At 48.9% G+C, this 20883-nt stretch overlaps 8 protein-coding genes across 8 annotated transcripts, besides 39 other annotated features; all 8 read right to left on the bottom strand.

The window, feature by feature from the left end:
• Nucleotides 1-20883: part of a sequence feature (heterozygous, non-Esmeraldo-like haplotype) that runs on past the window's edge.
• Nucleotides 11-36: a microsatellite.
• Nucleotides 173-207: a sequence feature (G-rich).
• Tc00.1047053511025.90 (hypothetical protein, conserved) lies at nt 234-947 on the bottom strand (the record flags this gene model as incomplete). The annotated part of the gene is made up of 1 exon (XM_807199.1): nt 234-947. The coding sequence occupies one exon, from the start codon at nt 945-947 to the stop codon at nt 234-236; it is 714 nt and encodes a 237-aa protein (XP_812292.1).
• Nucleotides 1052-1077: a microsatellite.
• Nucleotides 1311-1335: a microsatellite.
• Nucleotides 1442-1461: a microsatellite.
• Nucleotides 1778-1814: a microsatellite.
• Nucleotides 1845-1869: a microsatellite.
• Nucleotides 2173-2276: a sequence feature (T-rich).
• Nucleotides 2616-2637: a microsatellite.
• Nucleotides 2640-2679: a sequence feature (AT_rich).
• Nucleotides 2722-2768: a microsatellite.
• Nucleotides 2953-2975: a microsatellite.
• On the bottom strand, nt 3144-4844 carry Tc00.1047053511025.80 (hypothetical protein, conserved; the record flags this gene model as incomplete). The annotated part of the gene is made up of 1 exon (XM_807198.1): nt 3144-4844. One exon carries the CDS (start codon nt 4842-4844, stop codon nt 3144-3146), a length of 1701 nt encoding a protein of 566 aa, XP_812291.1.
• Nucleotides 3922-3942: a microsatellite.
• Nucleotides 5182-5249: a sequence feature (CT-rich).
• Nucleotides 5482-5555: a sequence feature (A-rich).
• Nucleotides 5679-5700: a microsatellite.
• Tc00.1047053511025.70 (chaperonin alpha subunit, putative) lies at nt 5855-7498 on the bottom strand (the record flags this gene model as incomplete). Its single annotated transcript, XM_807197.1, has 1 exon — nt 5855-7498. The coding sequence occupies one exon, from the start codon at nt 7496-7498 to the stop codon at nt 5855-5857; it is 1644 nt and encodes a 547-aa protein (XP_812290.1).
• On the bottom strand, nt 7755-8705 carry Tc00.1047053511025.60 (uncharacterized protein; the record flags this gene model as incomplete). Its single annotated transcript, XM_807196.1, has 1 exon — nt 7755-8705. The coding sequence occupies one exon, from the start codon at nt 8703-8705 to the stop codon at nt 7755-7757; it is 951 nt and encodes a 316-aa protein (XP_812289.1).
• Nucleotides 8807-8851: a microsatellite.
• Nucleotides 9053-9112: a sequence feature (A-rich).
• Nucleotides 9165-9191: a sequence feature (AT_rich).
• Nucleotides 9226-9264: a microsatellite.
• Nucleotides 9334-9366: a microsatellite.
• Tc00.1047053511025.50 (glucosamine-6-phosphate isomerase, putative) lies at nt 9696-10535 on the bottom strand (the record flags this gene model as incomplete). The annotated part of the gene is made up of 1 exon (XM_807195.1): nt 9696-10535. One exon carries the CDS (start codon nt 10533-10535, stop codon nt 9696-9698), a length of 840 nt encoding a protein of 279 aa, XP_812288.1.
• Nucleotides 10617-10654: a microsatellite.
• Nucleotides 11284-11340: a sequence feature (T-rich).
• Nucleotides 11847-11944: a sequence feature (A-rich).
• Nucleotides 12009-12102: a microsatellite.
• On the bottom strand, nt 12177-14138 carry Tc00.1047053511025.30 (mitogen-activated protein kinase, putative; the record flags this gene model as incomplete). The annotated part of the gene is made up of 1 exon (XM_807194.1): nt 12177-14138. The coding sequence occupies one exon, from the start codon at nt 14136-14138 to the stop codon at nt 12177-12179; it is 1962 nt and encodes a 653-aa protein (XP_812287.1).
• Nucleotides 12373-12422: a microsatellite.
• Nucleotides 14424-14521: a sequence feature (T-rich).
• On the bottom strand, nt 14660-17077 carry Tc00.1047053511025.20 (hypothetical protein, conserved; the record flags this gene model as incomplete). The annotated part of the gene is made up of 1 exon (XM_807193.1): nt 14660-17077. One exon carries the CDS (start codon nt 17075-17077, stop codon nt 14660-14662), a length of 2418 nt encoding a protein of 805 aa, XP_812286.1.
• Nucleotides 17150-17175: a microsatellite.
• Nucleotides 17567-18835, bottom strand: Tc00.1047053511025.10 (dynein light intermediate chain, putative; the record flags this gene model as incomplete). Its single annotated transcript, XM_807192.1, has 1 exon — nt 17567-18835. The coding sequence occupies one exon, from the start codon at nt 18833-18835 to the stop codon at nt 17567-17569; it is 1269 nt and encodes a 422-aa protein (XP_812285.1).
• Nucleotides 19203-19230: a microsatellite.
• Nucleotides 19383-19457: a microsatellite.
• Nucleotides 19518-19544: a microsatellite.
• Nucleotides 19626-19739: a sequence feature (T-rich).
• Nucleotides 20027-20061: a microsatellite.
• Nucleotides 20103-20136: a microsatellite.
• Nucleotides 20154-20173: a microsatellite.
• Nucleotides 20220-20282: a microsatellite.
• Nucleotides 20562-20607: a sequence feature (CT-rich).
• Nucleotides 20761-20786: a microsatellite.

Below are 20883 nucleotides of genomic sequence, written 5' to 3'. Positions count from 1 at the left end.
GAACAGAAGAAATAATAATAATAATAATAATAATAAAAGAAGATTGCAGACACCGATGCAAGCCATTAAAAAAGGAAAAAAAAAAGGCAGCATAACTGATTTCTAGTAGTTCTGTTGTTGTTGCTTTTTTTTGCGTGTTTTTGGTGTACGAATCCGCTCGAGATTGCATTCACCCCCCCCCCCCCCCCCCTCTTCCCTCCCATCCCCTTCACTACCCAAGCCGCTGCCGTCGCTCACGATCCAGACTTGCCCGGCATGGGTTTGTAGCCGCTTTGCGCCACGGGCGTCAGTACCTGCTGCCCTAAACGCAAGTTGACGTCCACCGCCCCCGCGGGTGCGCCGCCACGACGACCCGAGCGGTTCTCCTCCATCTGCTCAGCCGACTCCCGCAGCAGCCGATCCTGCTCCTCGCGTGTCACCTCACGTGTTGCTGTGCGTTTAAACATCATCCCGCTGCGCTGCGTGATCATAAGACGCCTCACATGAAAAGAAAGATTACTATCATGCTCGTCAAGCTCCAGAACCCGCGAGATAAACCACTGCTGTATCAACATGTACGGAATTGTTGCCCCCGTCAGCCCGAAGAGTGTCCTTCCAACGCGTGGTATGTTGCGCACTATCCACGACGGCTTGGCTGCGGCCTCCTTGTCATCCATGGTGGCGAACACACGGACAACGCGGTGCCACGCAAGGCGCCCGCTGAGCTTGTAAACGAGAAAAAAGCCAAGCGGCATTCCCACGAAAGTGCCAAACATCCCCTTTTCAACGAGGCGCATCTCCGACGGGCTCAAATTCTCCTCGTAGTTCTGCAGAAACCTCAAAAAGTCCGCACGCGTGTACGGTCTTGTCTTCTCATCAAAGTTCATCATGGCCATGCCTGCCGTCACGGTGCCGAGTTCACGCACACCGCCACCGCCACCGCGGCCGCTCACGTCGTTTAAAGCCATTAATCCCAAATGTCAATGACAAAATATTCGTGTCAATAAAATCCTCGTGCTCCCCCTCTGCAAACCTGCACCTTCTTTTTTGTTTCATTGAGTAGGCATTGCCCGTGTGTGTGTGTGTGTGTGTGTGTGTACGCAGGTCAGAGCAACGCCACACATCCACCCAGAAATACACGACACACCCCATGCGACGCGGAGCAAAAGAAGAGAAGGCGGAAGGTTGAGGCGACCGTCATTGAAAAAAAAGGCACGCGACGACACACAACCAACAGAAAGAAATAGACATCGAAGGACGGCGCCACAAGAACAATTCAAAACAAAACAAAAAAAAGGCCGAAGCCCAAGCAGCGGGGAGGGGGGAGGGGGAAAAAAAAAAAAAAAAAAAAAAGAACGAATAAGGGGGGAAACACGCTTTCACTCCCTACACACAGACATACGCGGCATGTGCATTCGTGCTGACAAAAAAAAAAAAAAATGATTACGAAGAGTTAAAAAAAATATATATATATATATATATGCGTAAACAAGTGAGACATAAAAAAAAAAAGAAGAAGAACAAACAAGAAGGGGGAAAGATATAGATCGATCAGAAAATCAAAAATGAACGGTGATAACCCCCCGAAAGTGAAGGCTTCCTGTTTTCCCTCACGATACTCACCCAAACAAATAGATGACGGCTCCTCGCTCGCTCTCTCGCTCTCTCTCCCTGTTTGCCGGATGAAATTTTTCGTACGTACGTTACCCACATGTGCCTCGGAGTGCCCCGCCCACTCCCCACTCCCCCTCCGCTGACACCCACACAGGAGGGGAAGAGACAAGAGGAAAACAAACACAAAAAAAAAAAAAAAGAAAAAAAAAAGAAAAAAAGAAGCACGTGGTCCCTTTCGTGTTGTAGGCGAGAAAAAAAAAAAAAAAAAAAAAAAAAGGTGGCAACAACACGAAGGACGATGCTTCCAAAACATGAACACGGCCGCAACAATAACAACGGCAAGTACAAAAATGAGTTGTCAGCAGCAATGCCAACAGTAATCGTCGCAGTAGCCGTCGAGGTGTATTCGTGGGTGGGGAGGTGGGGCGAGCAATAAAAAAAAAAAAAAGGGGGAAAACAAAACAGGTGAGAGAAGGTGGCGGGCGTGCATGCACAAAATGTCCCAAATGGCGGTAATTTGTTTCGCATCCCCCTCCAACTCCCACACACACACCCCACACTTTTCCTCATAAATTGCAGAAAAATAATAACAATAACAATAGTAATAATGGTAATAATAGTAGTAATAACAGTAATACTAATAAATGTTAATAAATAGGAAGCAAAAAAAAAAAGAGAAAAAACACCTTGACAAGAGGGAGGGACAATTTGCAACAGAGCTTTCTTTTTCTTCCCCCCCCCCCACCCACCCACCCACCCCGTGCGTTCGCTTCCTTCATGTTTCTTCCTATTACGTGCCTTCTCCGTCATGACCGTTCATCGTAATCACTCAATGTGTGCGGTGATCTCCTGTTGCCATTATCCACGCCGCATGAATTCGTGGGAATTCCCCTCTCACTCACTTCCTTCTCTCCATCACGACACGCAGAAGCCAACACACACACACACACAAACACATGTGCGTACGTTCCTGTGGTTATCAATCAACGGAAAAGAGAGAAGTGGAGGAGCGAGAAGGGAAGCACACACACACACACACACACAAGAAAAAAAAAATATGCAAAATAAAAAATAAATAAATAAAAAGAAATACGATGGGTAGAAACTGTGGAATTTGCCACGCAACACATAATAATAACAATAATAATAAAAATAAAAATAAAAATAAAAATAAACAACAATTGTCTGTTCGCTTACTTACGAGTATAACTCATAACAAATCTCGTTTTGTTTTGCGTTTTGGTTTGTTTTCTCCTTCTGTCCTTGAATTTCCTCTCTCACTTTATCAGCTGAAATGTATCATCGTTTTCCCTCATGTATACACAGTACATCAATATTCAGAAACAGATATGCGTGGGGATATATATATATATATATATATAGGAAGACACGTCTTTTATTTTGCTTGCTTTTGTTCATTGGCCTTCGTTTCAATAGCATAGAAGCAGACATGCAGCTTTTTCAATGCCCGAATAAAGACCTTGATCATTTGCATTTCTGTTTGAAATGTTCCAATTTGGAACGTGGCCGGCACCTGAAAGTCCCACGCCTCAACCCCCCTCGCATAATACCTGCTGCCTCACACCACTCTCGGCGTCGCTATGCGCCTGGCTGTTTGTCTCGCATGGAGTTAATTGTGCTGGTGACTCGTCATCTGTCATGGATGATACCGGTTTTGCTTTTTCCGCAGGTTCTGTAAAATCCTCAGGATGCAGCATGCGTGGAGAGAGAATTCTGCAGTCCATGGGGCGTGGCTTGTAGCTTGCCACGGACCCCGGTGAAACAAAAACTGTTGATACATTATTGCTCACCTCCGGGCTATCGACCAAAATGCCCCCTTTGTATGGGTCCCGCTGAACACGACGCCTACGTGCCGAACACGCAGGTCCATTAACAAAACTTTGTGTCGTCTCCGTTGGTAAATTCACATAATTGTCCTCATTTAAAAAGGGTTGCATCTCAACCGTATATGGTGCATTATACCCCAAGATTTCTGGCTCTAGATTTGGACCACATGCCAACCACGCATTCTCTTCTGGACTCGAGTGATCGTCACCCACAGGACACGGGGGTGCTAAGGCGGGATTCTGCATGCCCGCACCGTTGCCCATATAACCAAAAGCCGTGTTTATTGACGGACATTCATTTTCATCCCATTGCCTTTGATATGCATCGTTCGCATTAGCGGCAGCAGCGGCGGCATTATTCCACATATATCTCTGTATCGTCAACCATTGCATATTAGGAGAATAATAGTCGGAAAAAAACCCACTCATCAGGCCAGCGCGAGGCCCACGTCGTCCGCCCCTATGTGAAAAGATGTCCGCATGCTGCTGCTGCTGCTGCTGCATCGAAGGGAACTGCCGAAGCATAGACCCACGCCTGGACGCTTTTACCCACGGTGACCGAGCCGAAGAAAGCTCTTCCATCTTGGAAAAAGGTACAAATGCGTCAATCGGTGCCACAGGTGAAACGGTATTCGTGTTGGCAGTGGCAGCAGCAGTAGCATTAGCAGTTAAAGAATTATTATTTGGAGTAGAAGCCGTTTTTGGCATTGCGCCCGTCCAGTTATGCCGTCGGTGCAAAATGGTCTGCGGATGCTTTTCGTTTTCCATACGCATTTTCACCTGTACTGATGTGCATCCACCAATAGGCTTCCCCTGTAGCAGCACAAAAGCCTCTTTCGCACTTCGGGCGTTTTCAAAGGCAACGTTTATGCTTTCCGGGGAGAGACGGTAAAAGTGAAAAATGTTCTGACGTGGAATTAAATCCTGAACATCCGCGACAGTTACAGTGCTGCTCACGCCCTGGATATGTAGCGTACATCGAGATCGAGGAAGGGCCTGTGGAAAAGGACCGACACTTAATCCTCTCTGGGTGTTGTGCAGTACTATCTTTTGTGACATGCGCGTGGCGGACACAAATAAGTCTGCCGTTCTCTCGTTGTCCAGTCCGATCGGTATGATTTCACGCACGGCCGGCAGACCCACCAAATACGACATGGGTACCGTGAGACCGTCGTCCATAGCTGCCAAAAGGGACGCTGGGGAGGCGGGATCAGTCGTATCGGCGTCATACACCTCGTGTGCATGATCGCGAAGATAACTCACGGAGAGAACCTCCTCAAGCACCCTCGAGAGGGCATCCACGGTTTTTTCATCAGAAGCGGTCATTTGTTCTCCAACTTCGCGCAAAGGCGTCAAATTACTTTTGCATGGCGTCTGCACGTCCTCTTTGGAGGCAAGTGTCATTTGCTTCTTCCCTTCTCTGTTCTTCCCTTGTCACCCCTCTTTCCCCTCTTTGAATATCCCCCTTCTTTTGGGTGTTTCAAAATTGTTTCCGTCCCGGTCCCCCGCAAATTGTTTGGTAAATATCCTTTCACTTTCTTTGACTCTACGACAAAATGCGGGACCGCACACAATAAATAATAAAAAAAAAAGAAAGTGGCGTAAAACAATTATAATCACAGTAATCATAAAAAAAGAGACTCCTTTTCTTCTCTGCTACGTGGTTTCGCTCCGCTCGGCCACAGGGAGCCAACAATGACACAAAAAAATGAGGGGGCATCTTTATTTTGTACGCATCTGCAAAGAGAAATAGGGCAAAGAGAGAGAGAGAGAGAGATGGGAGGAAAAAGGGCGAGAAAAGGCGATAGAAGGCGGCCAACGAGGAAGAGACCGACCCCACTCTTCTCTTCCATCCTTTTACCGCTGTTGTTGTTTTTGGTTTTTAATGACGCCCTCCTTTTTTTTTTCCTTTTTTTTTCTCTCCCCTCTTCGTTTCATTCTACTTGTGCTATTTATTTTTCCTCCCAGGTCAATTGATTTTTCTCTCACTCCTCCGTTCCCTTGGCGTTATGTCTCTTCTCTCCTCGTTCCTCTCCGTGTATTGTTGTTGTTGTTGTTATTTTTTTATATTTTTTTTTTGTTTTTGTTTTCCTTGTTGTTGTTGTTTTTTTTTTTTTAATTTCGTCGTCACGACCTCCATGGAGAATTAATTTTATTTGGCCGCCCTCTCTCGTTCTTATTGCCACACAGACCACAGGCGGGTGGAGATTCCCTCTCGGTGCATGTCTCTTCCACAGGCTCCTCCTCCTCCTCCTCCTCCAGCAGGCATCCAGATAGGCCCCCTCCCCCCAAGTGCCTCCTGTGTTCCTGTTTGTTGTGATTGTGGTTGTTGTTTTTTCTTTTCGTCGTGTTTGTTTGTGTGTGTTGGTTTCCTCCTCTTCTCTTCACGGCTTCAGCCCTGCGACTGCACAAATCTACCGGCGCTCCTCCTCTTCCTCGGGGTTGAGACGCACACAGTCGTCGATGCGTAGAATCGTGATGGCCGCCTCGGTGGCAAAATGCAGCGACTTTATCTTGCTTGGCTGCGGCTCCAGCACGCCGGCCTCCACGTTGTTGCGCAGGGTCCCCTCGATAAGCTCGAGGCCAAAGAAGCGCTCCACGCCCTGGCTTTTACCCGCCGCCTGCTGTTCATTGTGCAGCACGCGCAGTCGCGCCACAAGATCCGTCGCGTCCATCGCGGCATTCAAGGCTAAAGTCTTTGGGATGACGAGCAGCGCCTCGGAGAAGGCCGCAATCGCCAACTGCTCGCGCGACCCGAGCGTGTGGGCGAAGTTCTCAAGATACACAGAGAGCGCCACTTCCACCGCACCGCCACCGGCGAGAACGCGGCTAGCCTCTAACGTGCGTGCCACCGCCCAAAGTGCATCATTCAGCGCGCGCTCCATCTCCTCCAGAACGAGATAGTTGGCGCCACGGCAAATGATGCTGGAGCACACCGCATTGCTCGTGCCCGATATGATGATGACATCATCCTCTCCAAAGCGCTGCTCATACACACGCTCCGCTTTTCCAAGCCACTTGGGGTCAAAGACCTCCTCCCCTTCAAGATCTGAGAGTGTGTGTACCACCTGCGCCCCAGTAACCTTCGCAATACGACGCATGTCATCCTTCTTTACACGGCGCACGCCAAGCACACCCTCGTCCACCATGTACTTCATCATACTGTCCTCAATCCCCCAGGAAGTGAGAATCACATTGGCACCTGCAGCAAGCATCTTCTTGATGCGTTCCTTCGTGATGTCAAGCTCTCGCTGACGAATTGCCTCTGCCTTATTTGGGTCCGTGATGGTGATGTTGATGCCTAGCTTCATCTTCACCGCACGGAGATCAAAATCAATGAGTGCAATACGGGCGTTCTGCACCGAGGTTGGCATGCCCTGCGCCGCACGAGAAAGACCCAAAGCAAAGCCCTGCATGAGTGCTGATTCGCGGGAACTCTTGCCGTGCTGAAGGAGGACACTCACCGCCTTTCTGGGGTACACGACATCACCGAGCTCATTCACCGTCTTAACAGAAAGAATGGCATCCACCACAATCTTGGCAAACAGGTCCGCGTCAGAACTGAGAATCTTGCTGCTCATTGAGGTACGTGCAATGTTCAGAAGGACATCCTTGCCCAAGCCTTCCACCGGCAAACTGAGGTTTTCCTTGAGGAAACGTACCGCCTCACGCAAAGCCAATTTGTAGCCTGCAATAATGCTTGTTGCGTGAATGCCTTGCACAATAAGGTCCTGCGCTCGCTTGAGTAGCTCGGAGGCAAGAATGACGACAGACGTTGTGCCGTCACCAATCTCCTTGTCCTGCAACTGCGCGAGATCGACGAGGAGCCGCGCAGCGGGGTGCTCCACATCTAGGCTTTTCAGGATCGTTGCCCCATCGTTTGTAACGCAAACATCGCCAACGTCGTCCACCAACATCTTGTCAAGACCAATGGGGCCGAGTGACGATTTCACAATATTGGCCACTGCCATTGCGGCTGTCACGTTCTCACGGCGCACCGACAGCCCACTTGTGCGGCTGCCGTTAATCCCCAGTGTCTGCTTCTGCTTCGTCTGCATCCTCTCTCTCTCTCTCTCTCCTTTTTATTATTTATTCTTTTTGTTTCTTTTGTTGTTTACAAGGCTTTCCTGAATCAAACTCCTACCAACGTGTAGTTGGGATTATGAAAGTAAACCAGAAAAAAAAGGGACATTGCCACCAACAGCCAACAGTGCATTCAAAATGCACACTGTGACAAGTGTTCGTGATAAAATAATATAAACACACAACAATATGCATGTATATATATCAATCGCAATAGCAACCCAGTTCGTGTCACACTCCGCCAGACATCATCAAGCGGTTTGCGCTCCTTGAAAGTAACGCAAAAAGGATTCCTACAACTACAAGCACCATTGAAAAAATGCTGATTACCAAAAATCCACTCAAGTTCTTCCGCACTGTGGAGTAAACAACGTCAGTGCAGACTACCGGAGACATGGGAGGGAAGGATGGACACAAGGGACAGACAGCATCAACCCACTCAGGTGGGTCAATTGCATCGTAGCATACCCCGGCAACGCAGCAACCGTCACGAAAGCCGGAGCAATTGAAACGCTCTTGTAGTAAACAAATATCATGGTTTCGACCTGTCTTTGTATTATTGACGCCGCGCTTCCATGCGTCCAAAAACTTGCTGGGATCCATCACGGAAACCCGTGTGTCCCGATCATAGACAGCAGCTGCTATAATAAGTGCAAATAGGGCTATAAATAACACAACAAGATAACCAACATATACCAGCAAAAACATCATTTGCCGCTGGCGTATCCACATAAACCCAAGGATGGTAAAAAGACAAAGAATAATCCCAAAAACAAGGGCAGACATCGCAATTTGACCACACGGTTCACAGAGACGAACCGCTGCGTTCTGACGAGCAACAATACCGGACATGACAAGCAGCATAGACGCCATAATAAAGGTAAAGTTTATAAATATAAGAGCATAACCAAAAAGAGACTGAAGAACCCTTCGAGAGCCGCGTAACGAGGATTCGCTCTCTCCGCTGCCTGACACCCTGGGAGACTTCTGACGGCCAGAGCTCGCAGCATCGGGGGAGTTTTCAGCCTCCTGTGGTGCAGCTGCCGCAAACGCAGAAATGTTCTTCGTGCTGTTCTTGATGAGCGGCGTCTCTAGCTGGTTCCGCAGTGATCGACTGTGGAGAATATCCTCCACAAAGGAATCATCAAAATTCTCTCGTTCACCACTCCTCATGGCGTCCATCTTACCATCACCTCTATATAATATTTACCCCCACCGCCACCACTACCACAAAAAGTAGGATTTGACACACACACAAAAAAAAAAAAAAAAGAATGCTCTGTATACATAGATAAATAAATATAAGTGCGTACATACGTACATACATAAAGGAAGAAAGCAACAACCACAAAGCAAGAAAAGAATTGGTCTCCAAATGTAAAGAAGAGATGCCTCTGAATTAGAGAGAGGTGCCCCCTGCAAAGGAACCTCACTTCCTCCCCACATCATACCACCCCCTTCTTTTGCCCCCTCCTCCTGTCCGATTAGTCGTTTCTCTCACTATTTGCTGCACCCTCAATGACTTTATGTTTTGTTTTTTTGTTTTTTGTTTTTTTTGACTTTGTTGTTGTTGTTTTTTTTTTTTTTTTCGCCCTTCTTTTGTTTCTGGTGACAATTCCTGTCCATGAATCTGCCCCTCCCATTTATTATTATTATTTTTTTTTTTTTCCACTTAAAAAATAGATTGATTTTGCCCCTTCTCTTTGGTTGCTTTTGTGTTTGTTTGTTTGTTTGTTTCTTTTGGGAAGAAGAAATTTTCACTCGTCTTGCTGCCTGCGGTGCCTCATCTCCACATGCCACCCCCTGACGGACACGCGCACAAAAACACACACACACACACACAAAAAAAAAAAAAAAAGAAATATATATTCACACGGCCAAAATAGAAGATTTTAAAAAAAAGAAAAATGCCGGATGCATGTGCCTAAATTTCTACGTCTCCAGAAAGAGAGTCAACAACGCAGAGGGCGGCGCTATCCATTTGTTGCATGCTTGCTTCTCCGCTGCTGCGCTGCAATTTCCCACTGAATTCGCTCTCTTCCACTTTCTGTCTGTCTGCCTTTTCCCACGCCAGCACGGAGAGAAAAGGAAAAAGAGACCTTCTGCATGAGCCGTCGTCCGCGGAGGTCTCTCCCCCTTTCCTTACCGTGCCAACAGACGCAGTTGCTGGAATTACATCTTCGACATGGTGTTGGGAGCCTGTTCCTGGCGCCTTTTGAGCTCATCCTCGCGCTTCAGAAGCCCTTTAAAGTATTTTACCGTCTTGACCTTCAGCTCCAGCGTCGCATCTTCGTCGAGGCAGAGAACGGCGGAGGGGTGCAACTGCAGGGCGGTGATAGGGTGGACGTGACTAACACTGCCCTCGACGCACCGCGCCACGGCAATCGCCTTTTTTGATCCTGTCGCAATCACAAGAACGCTCTTCGCCTGCATCACTGTCCTGATGCCAACAGTGAGGGCCATCGTCGGAACCTTGCGAATATCGTTATTGAAAAAGCGCGCGTTAGACGCGACAGTCTCATCGTTCAGGGACTTCACGCGGGTGACACTGTCGAGGCTGCTTCCTGGTTCGTTGAAAGCGATGTGGCCGTCGGTTCCAATGCCGGCAAGAAATAAGTGAATGCCACCCACCTGTCGGATTTTGTCCTCGTAACGCCGGCATTCTTGGATCAAATCAGGAACGGTACCGTCAAGCAGGTTGCGATTCTCCTCGGGGATGTCAACAAAATCAAAGAAGTTTGTCTTCATAAAGTAGAAGTAGCTCTGCGGGTGCTCGCGGGGAAGCCCAACATACTCGTCCATATTAAAAGTAACGACATTGCGGAAGCTGACGCGGCCCTCACGGTATGCCTGGATAAGTCGCTGGTATGTCCTCACTGGAGTGCCACCGGTCGGGAGGCCAAGCACAAACGGTCGCTCTTTTGAGGGCGAAAAGTCGTGAATTCTGTCAATGATGTAACTCGCGACGTAATCTGCGACGGCATCGCTGTCTTGAGAGATCACTATGCGCATCTTGTCTGTGGAAAGATGATGCGTACAAAAATAGACGTCTGTTGTTGTTGTTGTTGTCTTCCTCTACGCGTGAGATGTGCGATGTATATATATATATATATATATATATATATATATATCTTTACTGCCTTCCCTCTCAAATCGACTGCCGGCTGGGAGGACCAGTCCTTCCTTCCTCTTGTTTTATTCTCCTTCTGTGCTCTGTTGACTGCCCGCACGTGACGCAACACATTCAGGCAAAATTTGCGGGAAACCACGCAAAGCAGCAAAGAAATTAAAGAAGTTTGGGAAAAACGGCAATGCCACAAGGAGACAAGAGGAAATGACGCACGCACAGGCAGAGAAAGGGCTGCAAGGAAGTAAGGGCCAAACAGCAACCGCAACAAAAAGAAAAAGAAAAAAAAAAGGATTGGTGGTGGTGGTGGGAACCAACGTCGCACTGACGCAATAACACACACACAAACAAAAAAAAAAAAAGATACACATATCAATTCACCGAATCCTTTCGTTACATCATTTCCCACAGGCATGTCTGCATCTGCATGTGTGTGTGCCTTTGCTCGTTCTCTGCCCCTCTCCTTCTCTCCCCGTGTGTGTCCATTCCCCCCCACCCACCCCGCCGTAGCACGCAGAGAGCGACGTGCAGCAGTGGATAATTGAGGTGCACACACACACAAAAACACAAAAAGAGAGAGAAAGGCAGAGAAGAAAAGGGGGGGGGGGAAAAAGAAACGGGCGACTCATACAGAAAAACACAAACAAAATTTGACTCGAAGACAACAACAACAAAAAAAAAAAAAAAAAACGAGGTGCAAAAACTGTGGGGAACCGTAGTTGTGGAAACGGAAATGAAAATGAAAAAATGAGTTGTACGTGAGCGCACGTCATTGGCAATAGGAAGAAAGAACACAATCACACGGTGCATGTTCATGAAAAAAAGCAACGAGACCGCTTCGAACATCGCCACCCTTAAATTGAACGCAAAACGGGGAAAAAGGAAAGACACACAACACACACACACAAAAAAAAAAAAAAAAACATTGATATACTCGATACATAACTGTTGGTGTTGTCGTGTGCATGCCTTCCGCTTTCCCCCCCGCCTCAGTTCCCACCCTGGTAAATGTACGTGTCGTTTTTCCCCTACACTCAGGCATCCAAATTCTCTCTCTCCCGTTCCCACCCTCAGCTACGGACCAGCAAAAAAGACATAGACATCCCCCATCGCAATTAGACTCCAGGACTAGTATATAAATGTTGCAATCAAAATGGTTACAGAGCCTCAAACAGGACTCATGCCGCTTACCCAAATCTTTTCTTTCTTTCTTTCTTTTTTTTTTCTTTTCTTTTCTTTTCCTCTCTTTATGTTTCTTCACTCTGTTTCTTTCCTCCTCTTTTTCTCTCTTTTCCCGTTTTTAATTTACTCCTTTTCTCTTTCTTTCCGTCTATTCAGCTGCAATTTTTCTTCGTGCCTTGTTTTTGTTTTTGTTTTCTTCTTCTTCTTCCTCTTTTTATTGTTACCATTGTTGTGGTTTTCCGTCATTTTTTGTCGTTGCTGTTGTTGTTGCAAGGTTCTCCCGAAAAAAAGGCGCCGTGCACGTGCATCGTCTGCTGTCAACAAGACGCGTCCAAATGTTTTGTCTATCGTTTCGATGGAACATCATGCAGGGAGCACTTCTGTCCATTCACATTGTGGCGCGAGGTTGTGTTCCCCGAGACTCTTGGAGGCGACGCTGGTGTTCCTCCTGGCAGCGGAGTCCGCTTTGACTGCTTCCTCTTGGACTTCGGGGGATGGTTATTGTTGACGACACCATCCCCGTTGCTGGCGTTCACTGTCGTGGTAGGAGTAGTGGTGTTGGTGTTGGTGTTGGTGTTGGTGGTGGTGGTTGTAGGCACAGTGTTGGTGTGGGTTTTGGGCATGGACTTCGGCACCGTGTTGCTATTGGCATCCCGCAGGACAGACAGCGCATTGAGCGCCACACTACTGGTCGTGGTGAATGCTGTCGACACAGGTGAGCTGCAGCCACTTGGCAGCGCAGGGAACATGGGGTAACCCAATTTAATCGATTTCTTCAGGGACCCCAATTTCCATCCGCCCATTGGGTCCGCCTTCTTGCTGGCCATGCCCTGATTCTTCCAATTCTTGCGGGAATGCGTGGATGTTCCCTGCGGCACACCAGACACCTTGGAGCCTTGTTGGCTAGTGGTGGAGGGAGGGTTGAGCGGAACCTGCGTCGAACCGCCGGCCATTTTTAATGTCTGAATGGAACTAATAAGCATCTCCCTGTTGGCTTTATTTTCCGGCTTGGACGTATTTTTGTTGCCATTAAATATAGGCGTAGCCATTGTGTGGTGTGTCTGCATCTGACGGGTGCTAATGCTGGGAAGCTCCCCGGAGTTGTTCACACCTCCATTTATCGCCGTTCCCAAGTAGTGGCTCCACAGCGTCCCCAACTGCTGAAAGGGGGAGGCGCCGCTACACCCATTTCCCAGACTAGCGCCGCCCCGCGATGTCCCTTTATTGCCCAATGACCACTCGTCCTCCGACTCCAGCACTCTCGGCGGCATCGCTAAGAGCGGCAGGAAGACCTCCCCAGTTTCCTCCGGCTCCCCGGGAAATAACGGCGCCTTAGGCTGCACAGCAACGAGACCCGAGCTGTTCGACGCGTCCACCGCTGGTGTTTGACATTGCGTAAAGAGTGCCCGCAGCTCCGCCTCGTACTCTACACGAAAATTATCCTCCGTGAAATATGGCATATTCATCAGCGCCGCACATGAGGGACGCTCTGCCGGATCTGTTCGTAGACATGACGTCAAGAGCTCTAACCATGACGCCTTGCAACTTTTAAATCGCTTTTGCAAAGTCTCCTCCATGGGCGTTCTTGGGAACGCGACGCGGCGGTACAAGGCGTTCCGCTCAAATATATCCACCATCCGATCTGGGACGGGCCCGCAGCTTCGCATGATAAGAGCCAACTGATCTAAATCAGAGTCCCCCGGAAAGAGCGGCTGCCCGTCCGACAACTCGGAAAAAATGCAGCCAATGGCCCATATGTCGACAGCCTTGCCGTAGAAGACGTCCCCAACTAGCAACTCGGGCGCGCGATACCAGCGGGTGGCGACGTAGTCCGTGTATTTTCCCTTGGAACTTAACTGCCGCGCAAACCCAAAGTCACACAACTTCAAAACGCCATCCTTTGAAACTAATATATTCTCCGGCTTTACATCGCGATGAATGATGTTGTGTGCATGGCAGTAATCCACTCCATTCAGCAGCTGATAGGTGTAACGACGCACTTCATCCGGGGGCAAACCGTGCCTTTTCTCCTCAATAAGCTGCAGAATGGTGTTCTCCACATACTCAAATACAAGAAACAACTTACCGTCACGGCGAAACACATCCAGCAAGGAGATAACATTGGGGTGGCGTAGTTGCTTCAGCACCCGCACCTCACGCAGCGACGTCTTGCGCACATGATTGTCATCCTCCGCCTGCTTGTACTTTTTAATGGCAACAATTCGGCCGGTGGCGCGATGGCGTGCCTTAACGACGACACCGTACGTGCCCTCTCCAAGAATGCCTAATGTTTCGTACCCCTCCATACGAAGTCCCGCTCGCTCCCCCCACCCCCCCGCCTGGTGATGGGCCAGTCTCCTTCCTCCTCCGCAGCGGCACAAGAACTTATTCTTCTTATTGGCGACAACGTCTCCTCTTGTTATATATGTATGTATATGTAGATATATGTTTGTTCGCTTGCTTCCCCCTTCTCCTTTTCTTACGGCCCCTTCCTTTCAGTCAGCCTTCTGCCCCGTTTGCGTGTTGCCTTTCGCCCCCCCACCGCTGGCGGGGTCGCCCTTTAATAAAATTGGTTCCGTATCACCCACCGGAAGGAAAAAGAAGACACCAGCAGAAGCAACAACAAAACAAAAAAAAAAGGAAAAACAGAGAAGAGAAGATGGAAAAGAAAAAGCCGAAAAGCAAAAGAGTGGCAACAACGGCGCAGGCAGCAAAAAAAAAAAAAAACACCACCACCACCACCACTCAGCTCCCCCCCGCGCCTGGCAAATCAAAAGGAAATGTCACCAAAAATAAAAAAAACGGCGAAAAAAGGGAAAAGATTTCCTCACAACCCAGCGGTCTCGAGCGCACCTGAGTCGTCCATCAACGTTAAACGCAGGAGTGTTATTGCAGCACGAAGCGCACCTGCCGTCGTCGCAATCGGCTCAACAAAACCAAGAGAGGGTGGCCCACGCAACCGTTCCTGTCGGCATGCATCCTCATCCTCATCAGACTCGCTGTCACTACTTTCCGTATCGCTGCAACAGAAGTAACTTCGCTCTCCGTCACCGTGGCCCACTTCGCACGGTGGAGGCATACGGGCGCGACGATAGAAGGAAACGTCCTCGCGTATGCAGACATGGAGCGGTGGTTCCCGTAAGGAAGTAAGAGAGTTTGCAGAGTGAGATTTCGCCCGACTAATCGCGTCGCTCTCAAGTTGCAGCCACGCGTGTCGCAGTGGCTGATGATGGGCAGTGATAAGTTCTGCCAGACGCCGCGGCAATTCCAGCAGCACCTCAGACAACATCTGCAACACCGCCGCCACCACAGGCAAGTTGGCCGTTGCATGCGCATCATCAACATGACTAGTGCCCTCGAGCCTCCGCATTTGGCACTTCAACGCCTCTGCACTGAGGCGCAGTTGACGTGAGAGAGCGATCGGCAAGGCTCCTCCCGCCCGCACAAAACCAAGACCACACTCGGGACTCGCATCGCCACTCGACGGTGATGCGTCCATAGCTGCCCGTACGCTCGCCAAACACTTTAGCAGTAAATCTGTGTACATGCGAAGCTGATAAGCAGTTGGGGCCACGAGCAACATTGAGCCCACACCCTGAAGCCTCCGAAGACCACGCGCACTTTCTTCCAAAAGTGTGCCTTGATCCAACTCCAGCAGCACCACTCGCACGTTACTGCATTTATTCACCATAAATTCCCTTACGTTGGCAGACGAGCAAACTTCAAGTAGAGGCCCATGCGCCAGACGGGAAAAAGGGAAAAGAACATCCTCCGCTCGGCCCGGCAATTCCAACACATCACGGCGCAAAACAGCCGCTGTGGGGCACCAAACGGGATCCTCCTGAGCACCACATCTTTCCGTTAATTTCTCATGTCTCCAGTACTGTAACCGACGCAGTAACGCATCAAAACCAACTTCATCCACTTCATCTACCATAAAAATGGGGCGTCTGCATTCCCGCTCTTTATCCCTGTTGCCAGTAACGTTGTAGCGAAGTCCATACGTCTTCATAACAGGAGGTACGTGAGAAGGAGTGAGTACGGCAGTCACACCGTGCATCCAAGCCCATTCATAAAGCATCCGTGCAGCTTCCCACTGCGCCTTTTCCTGCTCCGTCGTCGTCCACTGTCGCTCGACAACCCTACTCCCATCATTGCTACAATCCCCCGCGTCCATGTCACTGTCAGTATCAATTTTTTCCTTCCTGTTGGAGTGCTCAAACTGCAGCAAACCACCTTGATCGTCGATGCGCAGGAACATGACCCGCTCGGCTTGTCCATCACCATGGCGCTCCAAAGTGAAAAATGGTGTGACTGTGCCTTGGTGCGGGGAGATCTCGGGAGACACGGTGGGCAGCAGAAAGGTGCCAAATGGTAGAACGCGAGAATGAAGTACCGATTCACCCTGGCAAGGTACAATGTATGATGTTGGGTCAATCAACACGTCCCGTGCTCGAGCCACAATGGAATGCAGGTCCCCCTCTCCGTTTGGAAATGACGAACTCCACAGAAAACGCACAAGCAGTTGCCGAAGTTTCGTCAGCACATCATCCTCAACGTGTGTGCACATGATGAAATGGATACAACCCTCCACCACCCGTCGTGTCACCTTGGAACCAGCAACACCGTAGACATAAGGCTGCAAATCCCGAAGAGATGCACGCACCATTCGACCAATCACATCATCCCCTCTTTGTTGCTCCGCGCCATCGTCGTCCTCGTCATCTCCCACAGGGGAAACATATCGCATCTCCCCAGGAGTTGTTATCTCACGCAGTACTCGCACTAGCCGCAGCCTATTCCGTAGCGAAGACGGAGAGCCAGCGACCGGGTAATGTGTATTGGGAGAAAGAAGTTGACGCAGTAACGATGCACACGTGAGGAGTAATCGTCCCTGACCATCTGAGAGTCGTTGATACGCCCCTCTGTTTACATGACTCCCTGCCCTCGTCCTGGGGGTTGAGTTATCTGCTAGAAACACACGCCAAAGCACCTGCCATGCCTCCAGCCCCGCCGTATTCCGCATCACATCATTGGCCCTTGGGCGCAGAAGTCGCAGCTCACCATCAACGCTTACCGAGGCCGCGAGTAAACCGTGAGGTCCAAGATGAATTCGCTCAGCGCATTCCTGCAGCGCCCGCGCAAGCGCCACCAGCGAACCCGCTGGGGAGTACACACGCATCCTCCGCCCTGGAGCAATCGCCATGGCAGACTCATCTGTATCCTCATTCTTCGCTTGTGTCATTGCACGCCCGTCGCCGAACACAGCGGCTACTCATCCCAAGCACACCCACTACAAATTAACGTAGTGGCCTCCAAAAAAAAAAAAAAAAAACAAAGAAACACTCACGGAGCCAACAAGCTAAAGAAAGCGCGACAGGAAAGTCTTCTTTCCCCTTCTTTCACTCCGTGCGTGTGTTATTGTCTTCGGTTTCTGCCTACCAATGTTTGAGGGAGGCGAGGAGGCCAATCCAAGCAGCGGCGTTTATTACAGTAAAGTATGCGGTTCAACCTGAGAGGAAAAAAAACAAACAAAAAAAAAGGACAAGGTCCGCCACTTCTTTTTCAAATATTTTTCTCCTTTTCATTTGATTTGGTTTGCCTCTTCAAAAAGAATCGCTCGACGATTCTTCCATGCGTGCTTCTTTCACCCCGCCCCCCTTTTTTTCTCGCCCAAAATATATATATACACATACACAAACACCTGCGCACGGCCCCACTCGATGTGGAGGTGTCATTCCTTCTCCTTCTTTTCCTTCGATTTGCCTCTATCGTCTTTGGTGCTCTTTTCCCGCTTAAATGCGCTCTTCCTGTACTGCTCCAGTTCGTCCTCCTTCTGCTTGCGCACGGCGTCTACGGTTGGCTCTCCGAACCCGTTTTCGCCGGTATCATAAAGACGCTTCAAAAACGAGTCGTTCTGCATCCGACCCTCTGATTGTTTTGCTGGAAACATGGCGTCAAGAGGCGCCTTCCAGCGGTCAAGTTCCGCGTCACCAGTAGACTGAAGGCCTCCCATGTCACTCACGGCCGGTTCTCCAATGTCAGCAAAGGTGTCTGCGCTTGGAATGACTAGAACGGCACCGCGCTCGGGATCCAATTCAATGTGCTTTAAATCAAAGGTCGATACAAACACAAGGTGATTCATTACGGCACGCAGCTTTATTGCCTCCGCGTCACTTGTGAAAACCAAATACGCGCCGTAAATGTGCGCAACGAAACGCATGGAGCGAACCAAAGTCTTCAGCATCGTCATTTCCCCCGCAAAGGCATCCAATTTGTTGCAGATGATCATGGTTGGAACCCCAGACAGACGCAGACGATTCAAGTCGGGGTGTTCCATGCCCACCAGGCGCTTGGCTCGACTCAGCAGTTTGTCCGGCGTCGCCGATCCCTTGGCGCGCATCTTTTGAAAAATTTCTATCACACGGCGGTCCACACGTTTCATCCAGTAAACCACAGTATCCCACATGGTCGATGGCTCGCTACAATCGACCACAATAGCCAGAACCATCGTGTGCACATTCTCCGGCGTGATAACCACCTCGCAAAGCTGCGACAACTCCATTCCCTGCGCCAGTTCCCAGAAATGTGCCACCTGTGCGATGTGCCGGTCATTACGCCTGACAAAGGAGTAATCCAGAGCGGTTGTGGGCTTCACACGAAGAAAACTCTTGGGAACGGAGGAGCTGGAGGTGTTCACCCCGGAAAAAATACGACGCAGGAGACTGGTTTTCCCACCACCGGAGGTCCCAACAATCAACACATTCACCTCCGTCTGTGTGACTTGGTTCTCCCTCGTGTTGAGTATAATATTCTGCCACAAATCTTTCGTGGGGTCAACCGTGACCTGCGGCATTCCTGGTCCATCCTCGGTGGGCAATGCGGCACCGTCAAGGTGCGCCGCGTCTCCCTGCAACACGCCGTTGGCGCCACTGGGCTCCATGTCAGCGTCCAAGAAACCGCTCCTCCCTTTCCTCTCCACGGCGTCACTCCGCCCCTTCATCCCCGCCACGGTGCACACAAATTAGACGGCCAATTCACCGATACAGCCGGCCAACGAACCACTCGTCCCCTCTACACCTCGCACACACAGACGCACACACGGCGTATCCCTACGGCCTTCTCGCTGTTTTATTCCCCTTTTTGTGTGTTCCTTCCTCCAATCGCGCTCCTTCCTCCTCAGCCCTTCACGTCCCTCTCACACGGAGGTGGCAAAAAGGTCGGCGACGCTTAGGCACCAGCCACGCCCGCACGCCAAGGCCGCATCCGCCCAAATAGAAGAGACAGTGGAAAAGAGAAAAAAAAAAAAAAGAAAACAGTCCCGGCCGCAGCGAGTCATGCCATCGTCAGAGATGGCTGTGGCGGAATACAAAAGAAAAGAAAAAAGAAAAAAAAAAAGCCGGCAGCCATGAAGGCAGTGATGGACGGTTTGAAATAAACAAAAGAAGAAAAACGTTTTAAACAGCACACAGCAGCCAACTCCGTTTTCCTCCTGTTTCCTTCCTTCACTCATTAGTCCGCGTTCATTTCAATTCATGTTTTCCCCCTCCTTTTTCTTTTTTTTTTTTTTTTTTCTGTTTCATTTTTTGTTTTTTGTTATTTTTTTTTTTTTTTTTTTTTTTTTTATGTCCTCTTATTTTATGGGTTGTTCTCCACTTTTATTGGCAGGGCGATGAAACCCGAAAAAATAAATAAATAAATAAACAAAAAAAAGGAGAGAGTCCGGCAGGTTTTGGTGCCCCCTGCGTTTTGGTGATGGCGAGGCCGGCAGCCTCCAATTGCCGGCGGACGGGAAAAAAAGTAAAAAAAAAAAAAAAAAGAAAAGAAAAGAGAAAAGGAGAAAAAAAAGGAGGAGGAAAACAATACCGAAGACGCAGGAAAAAAAAAAAAAAGAGAAATAAAAAAAAGGTGAGAGGCAAACACAACGCGTCAGGCCGGACATGCGTCTGCCAGATGTCTTCTCCCCCCACCCTCCTCTTCTTCCCGCCTCTTTTCGTCTTCGTGCGGCGTGAAATTTACCTCCGCCCCCGTCCTCGTCTCTGCCTTCACGGCCACGCAGCACCGCAAACACACACATAACAAACACACGCGAAAATACACACGGAAAAAAGGGATAAAAAAAAAAAAAGGAAGGGAATAATACACTGTTTCTTCTTCTTTGCTTTTTTTTTTACGTTTTTATTTATTTATTTATTTGTTGTTGTTGTTGTTGTTGTTGTTGTTGCTGTTAAGTTTTGCTTGTGCTTGTATGTGCATGTGTGTGTGTATACAGATAGATAGATAGATAGATAGATAGATAGATAGTTACATATATACATGTATTTGTTTGTTTGTTTGTTTGCTGCGCTTTACCTGCCACTCACGCGTGCATGACTGCATGCGCTGCCCAAACACACATGCATACATGTATATGTATGTTATATATATATATATGCAGACACACAGACACAATGAAACAAGAAAAAAGAAAAAAAAAAAAAGGTCTCAGTTGGTTTCTGCAAATAAATCCACAAGGCCAATGGCCAGGTGATCTCGGCTGCTCTTTGTTGAACGTCTTCTCTCCCCCTCCCACCCTTCCCGACGGTTGGCTGTAGGCAGGAAGGGGGGAGGAAGAAGGAGAAAGGGAGGGCACACACACACACACGTTACACACGCAGGCATAAAAAGAAGAATTCAGTGAAATATGTTAGCGGCACAACGTGGAACATACATACCTACATATATATATAGAGAGGTAGAGGTAGAGGTAGAGGTAGAGGGAGAAGTAAAGGGAGAACATTCGACTTCAAACCGCCGCAATTCAAACATCAAAACACCAAAAAAAAAAAAAAAAAGAAGTGCGAGCGGAACAAAAATAACATTTTTTTTTTTTTTTTACGGAGGAGAAAAAAAAAAAAAAAAAAGGGGAGGGGGGGGGCACCACTTCGGAAAAAAAAAAAAAAAAAAAAAGAAAAGAGCCGCGTCATCCGTGACAAACAAACACAAAAAAAAAAAAAAAAAGTTTACAACACCCACGGGGAGGGGCACGCACTGAAATGCACACAGCGGCAC

Source organism: Trypanosoma cruzi, genomic scaffold (genome assembly GCF_000209065.1).
Source record: "Trypanosoma cruzi strain CL Brener 1047053517029 genomic scaffold, whole genome shotgun sequence".
Lineage (NCBI taxonomy): Eukaryota > Euglenozoa > Kinetoplastea > Trypanosomatida > Trypanosomatidae > Trypanosoma > Trypanosoma cruzi.
This window is presented reverse-complemented; position numbering and strand designations above follow the sequence as displayed.